The 13,343-nt window shown below is 49.9% G+C and overlaps 1 protein-coding gene across 2 annotated transcripts; it reads right to left on the minus strand.

The window, feature by feature from the left end:
- Positions 1 to 1,474: 1,474 nt before the first annotated feature.
- On the minus strand, positions 1,475 to 12,282 carry LOC149856498 (CMP-N-acetylneuraminate-beta-galactosamide-alpha-2,3-sialyltransferase 2-like). 2 transcript variants are annotated; one of them, XM_090064165.1, is made up of 7 exons: positions 12,159 to 12,282; positions 9,098 to 9,452; positions 7,358 to 7,548; positions 6,486 to 6,665; positions 5,329 to 5,374; positions 3,587 to 3,706; positions 1,475 to 1,776 (listed from the first exon to the last, which is right to left on the minus strand). In XM_090064165.1, the coding sequence occupies exons 2-7, from the start codon at positions 9,380 to 9,382 to the stop codon at positions 1,609 to 1,611; spliced, it is 990 nt and encodes a 329-aa protein (XP_089920291.1). In that variant the 5' UTR covers positions 9,383 to 9,452; positions 12,159 to 12,282; the 3' UTR covers positions 1,475 to 1,608. The 2 variants fall into 2 exon arrangements, with proteins under 2 accessions (XP_089920291.1, XP_089920290.1); XM_090064164.1 differs by having other exon boundaries at positions 9,098 to 9,756.
- Between the last annotated feature and the right edge of the window lie 1,061 nt (positions 12,283 to 13,343).

Genomic DNA, 13,343 nt, shown 5'->3' on the forward strand with positions numbered 1-13,343 from the left:
AACTCTGCATGATGGAATGGACCGACCCAGGCTCTGCACCCCTGCTAAGTGAAGGCCCCATGCTTTGGGCTCCACACTTCCACTAGCCCTGCACTCCTGTCCAGCTGCAATTTCCCCACACCCACCCTTACTTCCCTACTTGTTGCCCAGAGCACTGCAGCAGTGGCAAGTGAAGGACCCACAAGAGGCTGGGGGAGCCAAGCAGGGGGAGTTTTGTTTGTTTTTTAATTTCAATTTTCTGTATACGAAGCCAAATTAGATTCCAAATCCCTGAGTCAGTCCAGAACCATAAGTGGCCCTGCTACCGGCAAACAGCCTCCACCCCCACCTAAGGCTTCAGATATTCCCAAATCCTTTGGTGGGCATCCTACTTGCAGGCCCAAACCCACAGGCTTGGGGTTCAGATGCTCCCGAGTTTTGCTTGCCTTCAGCCATAAGGCCTCAGGAGCACGCTAGGGAGGAGTCTCCCATTTCCATAAAGTCAAGGTTAATTATGCATTACCTATGCAGGTACTATCGCATGCCAGCAGAGTGGTCTTCCCCAGGTGCAACTAGGAAGCCATCATGGTGACCATGGTATTTCCTCCTGCCAGGCAAGCACAGGACTATGCTTGATCTGAGCCAACAAGAGGTTGAGCAGCAATCAGGCATCTACAGCAGTAGCAGCAGCAGTCCCGCCCAGAGGCTGTGCATGCTGGCCAGGGCCCCTAGCCCAGGGCCAGGGCCAGGGCACTCCTGTACACAAGGGTGGAAACACAACACACTGCAGACTCAGTGTGAGTCCACCCGCAGGCCAAATGAAATCACTTGGCAGGCCAGATCCAGCCTGCAGGCTGTATTTTGCCCGCCCTTGAGTTATAGGACATGTCTTACTCAGCCCCTGCAACCAGAGGCTGGAGCATGTTTGTTGAAGATGGAAGCTTCCCAGAATTTCACAGCCACTCTTAAGCAAGTCTATTAAATGTATGCAAACTAGGGCTTTTCAAAGCCTCATAAACTACTGAAATGTGTGTTAGTTGTTGTGCAAAATGCAACATCCCTGGCTGTAAGGCAATCCATAAAGCCCTTCTCCAAATTAGTAGCAATTAGAAGCAATTAATCAGGTAGAGGGTTGACTTGTAATGTTTTAATGTTGGCCACAAACTTCATTCTGGGAAATGGCCAAAGCATTTTGCTGAAAAGAGAGTGTGTGCACACATAGCAAGTTTCCAACCAAACAGTGGAAGATTTTAAAGCCTGAAAGAGGGCCTTAAAATGGGAAACACTGGGCAACTAATTACTGACAGGGCTGCCAGCCTGTCTGCCTACATGTTAGTCTGTTACTTGTATAGGGAACTTGACAATTGCATGTGCTACATGATGTATTTAAATAGTTTCTAGTCCCAAAAATGCTATTCCTGTGCAATCCATTGGGAAGCAAATTTGTCATGGGTTTTTGAGGGCTCAACTCTTATCCCTGTATCAATCATTAACAGCAATGTGAGCCATCTACACAGAAGAGAGATCTTTCCAGCACTAGAACTGATGAACACCATAGGGAAAGGAATGCTGTTTAGCCAGTGGGAATTGTAGAGGGCAGCCAGGACAGGCATTGGACTTGTTCCTTCACTAGTTGTACAGTGAGATTTGGCCTTCAGCAACCAGTTTCTTGATGAGGCTGAGCTCGAAGTCAGCATCATGAACTCCAGTCCTGCGGAATGCCCCAGAGAAGCGGTTCTCCTCCCAGTAATGGTGCCATTTCCCGTTGCTGTCTGCACCAAATCCAAACACTGAGACCTGCACATAAAATATTGCTGGTAAAGGCTTACTGCCCAGAAATCAAGCAACTTGGCTCTGCTGACAGGAAAAGTTGCAAGGTAGAAAATCCTGTTCTGCTCTGGCTAGATGGGCTCTTGACCTAGAGCCATAAGATGGGAATGTTGGCTGCATGGTGCTGTGGGGCAGAAGTACTTGAGTATGTTAACCCTTTTGTGTATTAGCAAGTGGTTAAGTTGCGGTTTCAGGATAAATCTGAAGAAAAAACAGGGCAAGAGGGAAGGCAGAGGTATGACCTGACTAGCTATACACAGGGATCCTTACAAAATATTTTTCAGCTGGTAAAAGTGCATTAACATTGAAGAAAGCTTTGTCTTATCAATTTGCTACCATGGGTGAAGAGATAAGAGGTCCATCTCAGCATACGTAAGTAGAAACCTTCATCTGTGGTAGAGAACCCTCCATTCGTGGGGTAAATATGACACTTTTACATTAAATTAGCCCCAAGGCCTCACTGACAAAAAACATTTAAATAAATAAAATTTACCCTACAATCACTATGTTGCATTCCATCCTCTCCTGTGCAAGTTAATGGTCAATGGTGTTTCTTCCTCACATATTACAATAGCAGTGGGCATAACAGTGAAGTGGCAGCTCTCACTAGGATAGCAGCACCATCTTGAGTTGTGGGAAAAAAATGACACTGCTCTTCTAAATAGTTCTGATCCCCTAGGAATTAAATGTGTATTTCACTCTGTGTGGCAGAACACTCGTTGTGCCTGCCACTTTAAGAGGTTTCAGGCAGGCTCTGAGTAGCTGACAGTCACATGACCAAAAGGGGCCCACTGGATTGGAGGAGGGCTGGGCTAAGCCCAGGCCCTAAAAGCAGAGCTGGCAATTACATCTAGGGAGCCCGAGGAGCAACATGGCTCAGCCTGCAGCTCCCAGAACACCTGGAGGGCAGGGTAGGAACTGTGGGGATGGAGGAGGGTCCTGGTCCTGGGTAAGACCTGAAACTACACCCTGCTGGCGTTGGATGGTGTGGCAGGGCAGTCTCCACGAAATGCCACACCTGTGCCTCCCCAGTAAAAGGCAAGTATGGGGTGCTGTATAACCTTAGCCCCCACCACCTGGTGGGTAACCCCACAGAGGGGACAGATTAGGATCCAGGCATGTTGACAGACATCTGAGGCCCAAGAGGCTGAAAGTCCAGAAACCCCAGTTAGAGGGCAGAGTGAAAGCCAGAGGCTGTGTAAAGTAGGGTCTGTGGGGGCCTGAAAGACTGCACATAGGCTGGCCAGAATAGAGGCACCAGTGGCAGGGCCATGTGGCCAAGGTATGTCTGAGGATGCCTGAGGCTAAGTGTGGCCTGGCTAAGGAGTTGGGGGAGTAATAGTAGATCTGGATGCCATCTGCGAGGCATGGGACATGGTGTAGGAGTGGTTTGGAATCGTGTATTACACCCTTGGCATCAGGGCAATAAATGGGCAGCCTCCAGACCATGAACAACTATTTAATTCCAACAAAGGCATGGCAGGAGAGTCAGGTGGGCGGACTGCCCTAGACAGGTGGGCAAGCCAATGTTGTGACCGGCCTCCAGACAGCCCCCCACCACACTGCCAGCTGTTGGGACCACAGGTGACAGCATGGGGAGAGGGTACTATATGCACATTTGGGTCTGTGTGAGCTGCACTGATTCCCAGTCACTGTCATGGACATTAAGCCTGGTGTCTGCTCTCTGGCCCTTCTTAGATCACAAGTTTGGCCTGTCTCTAGATGATCTGTCACAGACAGTCGGCATTGTCACTGCTGCCCCTCCCATCATACATACCTGATCACAAACGTGCAAAGCAAAGAGCAAAGCTGTCAAACCAGTGGATGGATACTTCCCATGGTGTTGTGTCCAATTGTCATGGATGTATTTGAGAAAAGCAGGGTTCAGTATTAGCACCTGGAAGGAGGGAAACAGAGAAGGGCCAATCTTTTTAGATTCTTCCATCCTATTACCCAGCAAAATCTGGCCACAGCCATCACAAGCTCCTCCAGTGAACTGGGAAATGGCAGAAGTGACACTGACACTCTCCACCCCCTGCTTACTGGCACAACTCAAAAGTGATAGTCAGTTGTCCTCAGTGGGTAATGGTGCAATTTCTCCCTTGAATGCTGCACAGTTGAGCATAAGCCTACTAGGAAAGGGTGCACCTACTAGGAAGGCTTATTACTCTGGAAAGAACAATGGGGGATCCTTGGAAAGTGGAGTCAGAGAGAGATGTGTTGCACTAGTCAGCTCTAAGTTTAAGGACTATGTCTCAGATTTCTCTGGAGGCAAGTGGTGCTCTGCCAGCTGAAGAAGAATGTTTTCCAGACAAAAAAAAAAACATTTCTGACTGCCTTCCAAGATGCTGCATCAATCCTTTCTCCTGCCTTCCTGAGGACCAGCATGGCCTGGGCACTTCCTGTTTGATTGTTTCTGGCCATACTCTGGTACCTTGGCTGTTCCCAAGTACTGCCAAAGTAGCTGGACGTTCTGCACAGGACAATGTGGAGAGGCAGAAACTGCTTCTGCAGAAGGTTGCAGACTCCTTAGAAATGGAGAAGTAGCAAGATTCACGCAAACTCTGACAGCCTTGATCAGGTTGCTGGTTGACTTACTGAGCTTCTAGTGCTTCTGATGTACCCTTGGGCCACACTTGCTGTTAAACAACTTTAACAATCCTACAGATACAGTTTAGAAGAACCTTTGCAAAGCTGCCATTAGCCAGGATCCAATTTATAGACATGGGGTGAGGTACTTCCAGGCAAAGGAGGCTTTAGCATTTTTCTATGGCCATTTTAGAGTATCCTTTAGGACTTTCTCAAAAGAAAGTCCCCTCAGTGAGCTGGAGTTACTTTGTGAAAAATCTCCAAATTTTCAGCAAACAACTTTAAGGAGTGCTGAAAATTTGCAAAAAAAAAGGGAAAAATAAGGAAGGCAAAAAAGGCAACAACAAAAAAGGCAAAAAAAGAAGGGGGGGAAAAGGAAGCCTTTATCCCTGCCGCCTACTCAGACACAGGACCTGGAGTAGGATGTGGAGACACTTGAGAGTTCAGAGGAGAGCCAGGCATATGCTCAGAGGGCAAAAGAACAGGCCTTATGAAGGCTATGAGCTATGGGACTTCAGCCTGGAGAAGCACAGGTTCAGGGGTGACTTGGTGGCAGCCTATAAGTAGATACAGGGTGTGCATCAGGATCTGGGGGAACACCTCACCAGAGCACCCCAGGGGATGACAAGGTCCAATGGTCACAAACTCCTACAAGACCATTTTAGGCTGGACATAAGGAAAAATTTCTTTACTGTCCAATCCCCCAAGGCCTGGAATAGACTTCCCTCAGTGGTGGTACAAGCACCTACTCTGGACTCTTTCAAGAAACCTTTGGATGCTTATCTTGCTGGAATCCTTTGACCCCCAGCTGACTCCCTGCCCCTTGGGCAGGGGGATAGACCTGATGATCTTACAAGGTCCCTTCAAGCCCTAATGTCTATGAAATCTATAAGGTTAACATGCTGTCTGTGAATTGCTTACCCATCTTACCTTGTTTCTGTCAGCTTTAATAAACTGTTTGACTTTTGTGTATGTGCTGTAAAAGAAATGGAAATAGCATTCAGAGCAAAGTCCATCTTCAAATGATCATGAGTTCAGTAATGTCTCCCTGGTTTTCTCTTTTCTATGTCCCTGGCTTCTACAAGCTCTCCTAGCTTCCTTGCTAGGATGAAGCACAACCAGACTGTCCCCCATCCCCAAGGGCCAAGGCTGCTTTGCCCCTGGTGCTCCAGCAATCTGCTTAGAGTGAGATATGGAAAAGAAATTAGGCTTACAGTTATGCCCTCTGTAAAACTGTAGGCCAGCCCAGCAATGTATCTGTGCATCTTGTCTGGTTGCAAGATCACTGAATAGATCCAGAAATATTAGAATTTATATTCACCACTTCCCCTTTCTCTGTGCAAATTGTCCTGCACCTTTTTAAATGGTTCTGGTTTTAAACAGTTTTGTCCTTTACCACTTTCTCGGTCTTGGTCACGCAAGTTGAACAGAATGTCTGGACTGTGCCCCCCTACTGCATCTGTGGCCCTGCTATGGGGAAGGGAGTTTTCCAGAGGCACTCCAGGCTTTATCCTGGTATTGGGTATCCATTCTTCCAGTGGGATTCCCAAGTTCTTATCTCTTTGGAAAAGGCAGGAGCTAATCCAGATGGGGTGCAGTGACATGGAGTGACTCCCCTTTTGAATTGGAAGCTCTGGGGACCTTTTCCCTCTTCTTCCTGCTCAGAGGCACATCCCTACCTCACCTCTTCCTCTCCTCCCCCATCTGCAGCTACTGTTTCATCTACTGTCCCAACACTGGGGAGGCTTCAAAGCCATTCCTGAATGCTACAGCTTGAGGGCACCCCATACCCCACCTCCAAGGATGAGTTATGCCCATAGGAACTGTTCTCTTTACTTCTAGGAGGGCCATTGCCTGTAGCAATGTCCCAAACTTGAGGGCTACTTCAAATCTTCCTATCTGGGAAGATCCCAGGTTCCTCAGAGAAAGAACAGCACCTCCTACAGGAAATACATGACCCCAAGTCTTGCTTCTGGAGAGCTAGGGAAGGATACCCAGTCACCTCCCCAAGGCACTCCCTGAATGACTCACCCCCCTCCCCCTTGTACCGAGCTATTTGCACCTCACTAGGCCAAGCAGTTACATACAATGTGAGCTCCCCTGTGGAAAAGGCACTGGTCACCCATTTCAGGTCTTGCAGCTTGAAAGGAACCAGCACCAGGTGCACCCCATGCTGAAGATTTATAGCACTCTCTGGATACATGAAGTGGTGTGTTGTTCTTGTGCCAACATCCTTCTCAAACCCCACAGTCTGTGCTCTGTTCATTCTGGAGTAAAACAAAGAAATCAGAGACCAAATTGCAATCACATAATAAAGGCAACATACCGTGGTCCTGGGTTCATCAGGCAAGACTCATCCAGGTCATCAGACTCTAAGCACAGCCTAACAACAAGGGAGCAACTGGGGGTCCTGGAGATCAGGCTGGAGTGATCATCTTTATGGCTGGGGCTCACTGAGGTTGCTCTAATGCCAATTATTTTATAGCAGTGTCAATTCCCAGCAGTGTGCCACACCCCCTCCAGCAAAATGAGATAGGCCATGGTGAAAGGGATGGTGGGAACAGGTTGAGGGTACAAGAATAAAGGAGTGAGTTGTCCACGTACCCACTGTACATCCTGAAAGGTTCTCCCTGGTCCATTAAGTAAGCACCTGGCCCAGCAACAGTCTAAACTTTTCCTTTTAGCCCCCCTCACCACTGGTTAAGAAAGGAGCCTGCTAGGAAACACCCCATGTCCTAGGTCCTGAGTCCAAGCCTAACTGTCTCTGCTGGGGGATTTCATCCCTGGGATTACTGGCACAGATGCACATGGCTAGGTTAGGCCACATCAGGATACCATGGTCCTCAAGGTGTGTAAGGCAAGCCCAGCATTGGGGGCTGGCTCCTACTGAAGAGGCAAGTGAGGCAGGTAGATGATTCAGGTCCCAGATGCCTGCCTGAGTCAGCTCTGTTCCACTCACCTCAGAACCCAGTCATGCGAATCAATCGCTGTACCATGGCTGGAGCCCTTCAGCTTCCCAGAATTTCCCACCACTGCACATGTCCTGCACCCGACTGTGTCCCACGCACCAGTGACTGGGAATGGGAGAATGTCAAACATGTGCCTGATTATTTCCTGGACCTGGGTTCTGCTCTGGGAGCCCTGCAGCTTCTGTAGAATCAAGAGCAAAGACACTGTGTCTGGAGAGAGACATAAGAGCAAATCCATAGCACAGAGACAGGCTAGCGCAAGGGTGGAGAATTATTTGGGCTGGAGTACCACTTAAGGAGTTTTGGTGATCTATTGTGGGCTGAAAGAGGGGAGATGAAGCTGACCAGGCCCAGAGCGGCAGAAGCTGGGGGCCATGGCGGGGTGACCCAAAACAGCACTGCAGATGGGGGCAAGTGATCCTATCTGGCTCCAGGCCCATCCACCCAGGACCCACTGCCAGAAGTGTTGGATGGAGCTGGCAGGCAGGTGTGCAGGTGGGGTCTCCATGGAGAGTGCCCTGTGACCCCCATGGGTAGGGTGCACTCAGCCAGACAGGTGGGATGGAGCTGCAGGTGGATGGGGTGCGGGGTCTGGGAGTGGGACAGACTGGCAGGGCTGATGCCAGGGCTGGGATCACAAAGAGGTGACAGCACAGGGCCAGGGCCCAGGGCAGAGCCACAATCCACTCCCCCCACATCCCTGCAACGGGCACTGGTTCTATGGGCAGGGATGTGCAGGGAACAGATCATGGCTCTGCCCTGAGCTGTGGCACTGTCACTGTCCCATGATGCCAGCTGTGGCCCTGGCCCTCACCCATCCATCCCCCTCCCAGATACTTCTCCCCACCTGCCTGTGGCCTCATCCCATCTGCCCAGCCAAGCACAGCCTGCCCATGGTGGTTCTGGGCAGGTCTCCATGGAGACCTCACCCACCCACTTCGTCCAGTACCCCCAGTGGTGGGTACAGGACAGACTGGCAGCAGCAGCTGGGCAGAGCAAGGCACCGCCATGAGGGCTGTCAGGAAGTCGAGCCTGGCTGTGGACCAGATGGAATCCCTTGCTGGACCCAACCAGCAGGCTGTATTTTGCCCATTGCTGGGCTAGGGGCAGTGATCTCTGTCCAGAGGCAAGGTTTCAACACAGCTGCACTCAGGGGACACTGTAGTCCCTGATTTACTCCGCCATGGGGGGATGCAATATAAACTCCATTTTGCAGTGGTGCAGGCAAAGCTTATCACCCCTTTTTGTTGACAAAAAAATTCGGGTTCTTTTTTTACTAGGTCAGGGGCCCCTGTTCTATGCAGGCTCCCACATGTCCCCTGCTAGCTGCTCGTAGTGGAGAGATGCAGCCAGCAGAACTTGAGGAGAAAGCCAAACTAGAGGTACTGGCAGGCATGTTGGCAACATCCCTGTTCTTCCCTGCTTCTTCCTCTGTTTCCCAGAGCAATCCCTCCCAAATGAACAGAGGATCCCTGAATGCCTGTGTGCTTCTACAAAAGCAGAACATTGGATATCTTCATGATCTCTGTTGGCTCCCTACCTGCTGCCCTTGATCTCAAGGGATCAATTGAAGGGGAAGGCCTTAGCGTTCCCACATATACCCTGGAGCCCTGACCAGTCCTCCTCCACACTTTGACCTTCATCCTGCCCCTTGGGGGAGCCTGACAGACTCTGCCCAGGAAGCAATGGTATGATGGGCCTGAATGAACTGATGTAATTCTGTTACTCACCAGCCACCACTGCAGAACATCTGGGGAGATCTCTTGGGTTTGCACAGTCAGCACAGGATTGATAGCTGCATCATAGTGTTCATTAAACCAGGCTGAACTGCTGAGATCTGCAACACAGCTGGCACAGCTACAAAGCTTGGCCTTGAAGACGGAGACAGGCCCCGATGACTCCACAAGACTACACAATGAGGCAAAGTGTCCTGTACACCTGCCCTGGAAAGTCTTCCATAGGAGAAACACCAGACATAGTGCTGCTGTTGCCCACAGCTTCTTCCTGAGCAACATTCTTCATGCCATCAGTCCTTGCAATAGGACTCTCACAAGAGGAGCACTACACATGAAGGAAAAGCACCACCTACAATACCAACATGTTTGTGAGAGGATTTCCTGTAATTAGTGGGATTCTTTTCCTCCAGTAGCTGTAGACACAGTGGGAGGAAGGGGTCGGCCGATCAATACCCAAACACAGGTTTTCATCAGGGATCCCACGTCAGCAACAGCCTTACATTGGTACCAACCAACAGGCTGCAGGGATGGGCCACTTCTCCCTGGCTTTGTCTTTCCAGAATGGTGACACCCAGCACGTGCAGTGCCCAGTCCATGTAACAGCACCAGAGGAAGCACTTCTCAGGAGAGTCTGGCATCACATTGGGACATACCTTGATCATGACAAGACAAAGGGTTTTTTGCAGCCCACTCAGTGCGGATTTTGCAGACATTTCGCAGCAGCCCTGCCTTTGGCACTGATTGGTAGAGAGGCCCTGTGGGCCTGCCCCTTGGTGCTGATTGGTAGAGAGGCCCGGGGGGGGGGGGGAGGGAGGAGGGCCAAGGGAGCAGCTGTCATCTTGTCTGCTGCCCTTCATGCCACTCTGCCAGCCAGCACCTTCACCTCCCAGCAGCATGGGCCACTGGGTCCCACTGGAGAGTCAGCATTTTTTTTTTTTAAGATTTTGCAGATTTTGCAGCTGTCACGGACAATCCCAGATTTCATGGTTTCTGTGAAATCATAGTTTCATAGATGCTAGGGTCGGAAGGGACCTATTAGATCATCAAGTCCAAGCCCCTGCCCTGGGCAGGAATGAGTGCTGGGGTCAGATGACCCCAGCCAGGTGTCTGTCCAATCTCCTTTTAAACACCTCCAAGTAAGGGGACAGCACCACTTCCCTTGGCCTCGTGCAATCAGCAAAAATCACAAATTAAGTAGGTCCCTAGACATCGGTAGGTGAGCAGAATCAAGAAGAGGCTTTGAGTGTCCAAAAAAAAAAAAGAAAGAGAAAGGACTTCAGGGCAGTTGCATCAAGGACAGATGTAACTCTCACTGACACCAGCCTAGATATTGCAGCACTGAGGCTGCAGATTTTCAAAATTTGGAGGCAAAAGTTAGGTACCTGTATCCATGTTCAAGCTTCTAAGGATGTGGGCAAGTGAGGTAGAGGCAAAGGCTTCTGACAATCCTCCCCCTGTCTCTGTGAGAGACTTACAAACCATCTGAATCAGTTCTTGCTTCTATCTCAGGATAGATCATTGCTGTGTAATACAGTGAGCTGAGTAAGAGTCTGAGACACAGCATGTTGTGACACAGCTTTGCAGCCAGCATAAGCTCTTGCTTTGCAAAATTAAACTCGAGGGTTGCCTTTGCCACATGTGCTCCAGAAGCAGCAGTGCTGGGCAGCACCTGTTCATGGAGAGGCTGATTTTAAAGTCTCTATCATTGTGGAAAATTACTAATGATCGCACTGACCTCCATGCAGCAAAACATCCCTCCTGTGCCTGCTGCCACCCCAAGTCTTCTAGGGCAGTTGTGAGAAGGTGACTGATTGCAGCACTGGCTCAGACTAACTGTGCTCTAAATCAGTGGTCTCCAAAGTGGGGTGCATGCACCACAGGGGGTGCGCAAGATGATCCATTGGGGTGCGGGAAGAAAATATTAGAACTTCTATTTATATTTATTTTTATCTATATATATTGTACATAAAATATTAGTATAGTAGTACATGTATATAATTTATAAATAAATTTACATATATTGGGGGTGTGTGCTCAAAAATGTTTTACTGGTAGGGGTGCGCGATCAAAAAAGTTTGGAGACCGCTACTCTAAATCTTGGTGAAACCAGGGCTGTAATGTGTCTAGCACCATCGCTATGGTGGCCATGAAGGGAACAAGGTACACAAGACAAAACACAGGGAGCTCCAGCTGAGATGTGTTCAAGCCATTCTTGCCTGCTGTGTATGTAGCAATGTTAAGGTACATCGAAAAGGCATAGCTAGATAGTCAGAAAGTGACAACAGATGCAACTAAAGATATTGATACCTAGGACATGGCCCTGGGGTTGGGAGAGGGCTTGTTCCTACGTAAACTTTAGAGCCCAAAGAACTTGCTGTGAGCTCTTCAACCCAATCAGAGAATCTGGGGTGATGGAGGCGCTGCTTTCCCAGCTACAGCTGGATGGGCCATGTGCTTATGCAGAGCAACATAGGCAACGCATAGGGGAGGCACCTGAGATTGGCCCTCACCAGCCCGGGTGTGAGGGGAGACAGCTAGTGCCGCCCCCCCCATCCCCTCGCCCAAGAATGGGGGGGCACCGAGAGAAGCACTGGCAGCACTTCCAGGTTTGTTGCTGGTACTTCCGCCAGTGGCAGCAATTGGCCACTGTGGGGAGACTCCCCCCTGGTCAGCGATCGATCGGCTGCTAGTGCCACCCCAGGATCAGGAGGCACCAGTTGCCCATGTAGAGCAATCCTCCCCCTCTGTGTTAGCAGAGTAGCAGTGTAGGGCTGTTGCCCTGATGGCAGGTAGAAGATTTAAAGGGACAAAGAACCAACTTGTTTGGAGGCTCATCATTGAGAGAAGCAGATTCTCAGCCCAAGCAAGCAGCAGTATTCCCTGCCTTCATTTCTGGGCCCTCTAAAGTACCAGTGCTGTGCACAAGGGGGAGGATCAGCCTCAGAAACCCCTACAAAACCCAAAGACAGGCACCTTGCTGATAGCTTTGCTCTGATGGTTCAAAGCTGAGCACAGATCCAGAGCCTGCACCACATCTGTACTACTGCACACTCACCTGCAGGGAGAGCACCTAACACTGGAGCACCCAGGAGTTGACAGCTGAGCTTCCTAGCTCCCTGGAGCCTGCAGGGCCTCAGCATGCATCTCACGCTTGCCTGCACTGCTGCTTCCTGCTCTGGGTGCAGTCATGGTATATATTCTGAACAGGAAGCAAGTAAGCAAAACCAAAGGGGAACTCAGCAACCACATCAGCATTGAACTGCCAGAAAGGAAACTGCCTGAGGTGCTGTGTGCAAATGGAACTAACTTGACAACACCCTCCTTCCCCTGCCTGCTCAGCATAGGCTAATGGAGCAGGAAATAGGCCCTGACACTGACACAGGCAGGGCTCAGGAAGAGGCTGTGGTTAGCAGGGCAACCTCTGAGTGAGCAGCTTCTGATGCCCACAGCTTCTTTGGCACTACACTGAGTAGACCTGGTTTCTCCTCAGTTTCTGGGAGACAGTAGCAAGGCATGATTGATATGCTCTGCAGAGCAGCACACTTTGGCCTTGTAGCTACACCCCTTGGCTCTACAGCTCCAGCAGCACTACGCAGCTGGGTTTCCCTGCATATCACTCAGGACTCTCAGCATAGGGGGTTTGTGCTGACTTTACCAAGAGGATCTTGTTCCCCTATATCCAGGAATGCCTGGTGATCTAGCCCTACTCTTCACATGCTGATATAGAGTGGCTACCCACCAGGAAGAAGCAGAACTGGCAGGAAGTTAGTGTCCCATGTGAAGCAGTCTTCCAGGGCACACATATTGTCTCCTGTCCCACAAGGGCTGTCAGTCCTACATGTCTCTCTGGACCCTTGTAAGAGTGACTCCAAGATCTGTTCACACTACATGTCATGTCATCCCTTATCAGCATTTGGAGTGCATACTACAGGGCAGACCAGGCATACAGATCTGCTCCCTAGTTCTGCAGTCCTACCGAACACTTCCACTTTACCAGTAAATGACAGACATCATAACTGGAGTGGTCAGTAATGGATGGGGTAAATATTCTAGGAATTACAGGCTCTACAGTTATTTCCACATTGCTCCAGTGGGATAACCCTGCCCTCTGCAGCTCCCTTGACCTAGCATCTGAGCTGTCCCTTTCAATCAATCCCTCCTTTAGAAGCCAATAAAAAACTGCTCTGAGAGTCCCACAGGGCTGAGCTCAGTCCTGCAATCTCACTGGGAACACTTCTGC

The sequence above is a fragment of the Crocodylus siamensis genome, chromosome 10 (genome assembly GCF_052110815.1).
Source record: "Crocodylus siamensis isolate JL-2025a chromosome 10, ASM5211081v1, whole genome shotgun sequence".
NCBI classification, from domain to species: domain Eukaryota; kingdom Metazoa; phylum Chordata; order Crocodylia; family Crocodylidae; genus Crocodylus; species Crocodylus siamensis.

Excerpts from the sequence above, each read along its gene's own strand:
- LOC149856498 (XM_090064165.1), bottom strand. The coding sequence starts at position 9,382 with ATGTTGCTCAGGAAGAAGCTGTGGGCAACAGCAGCACTATGTCTGGTG. Across the intron at positions 5,375-6,485 it reads TCCACAGGGGAGCTCACATT|CACATACACAAAAGTCAAAC; the intron begins GTATGTAACTGC and ends TTTCTTTTACAG. Across the intron at positions 3,707-5,328 it reads TTAAAGCTGACAGAAACAAG|GTGCTAATACTGAACCCTGC; the intron begins GTAAGATGGGTA and ends CCCTCCTTCCAG.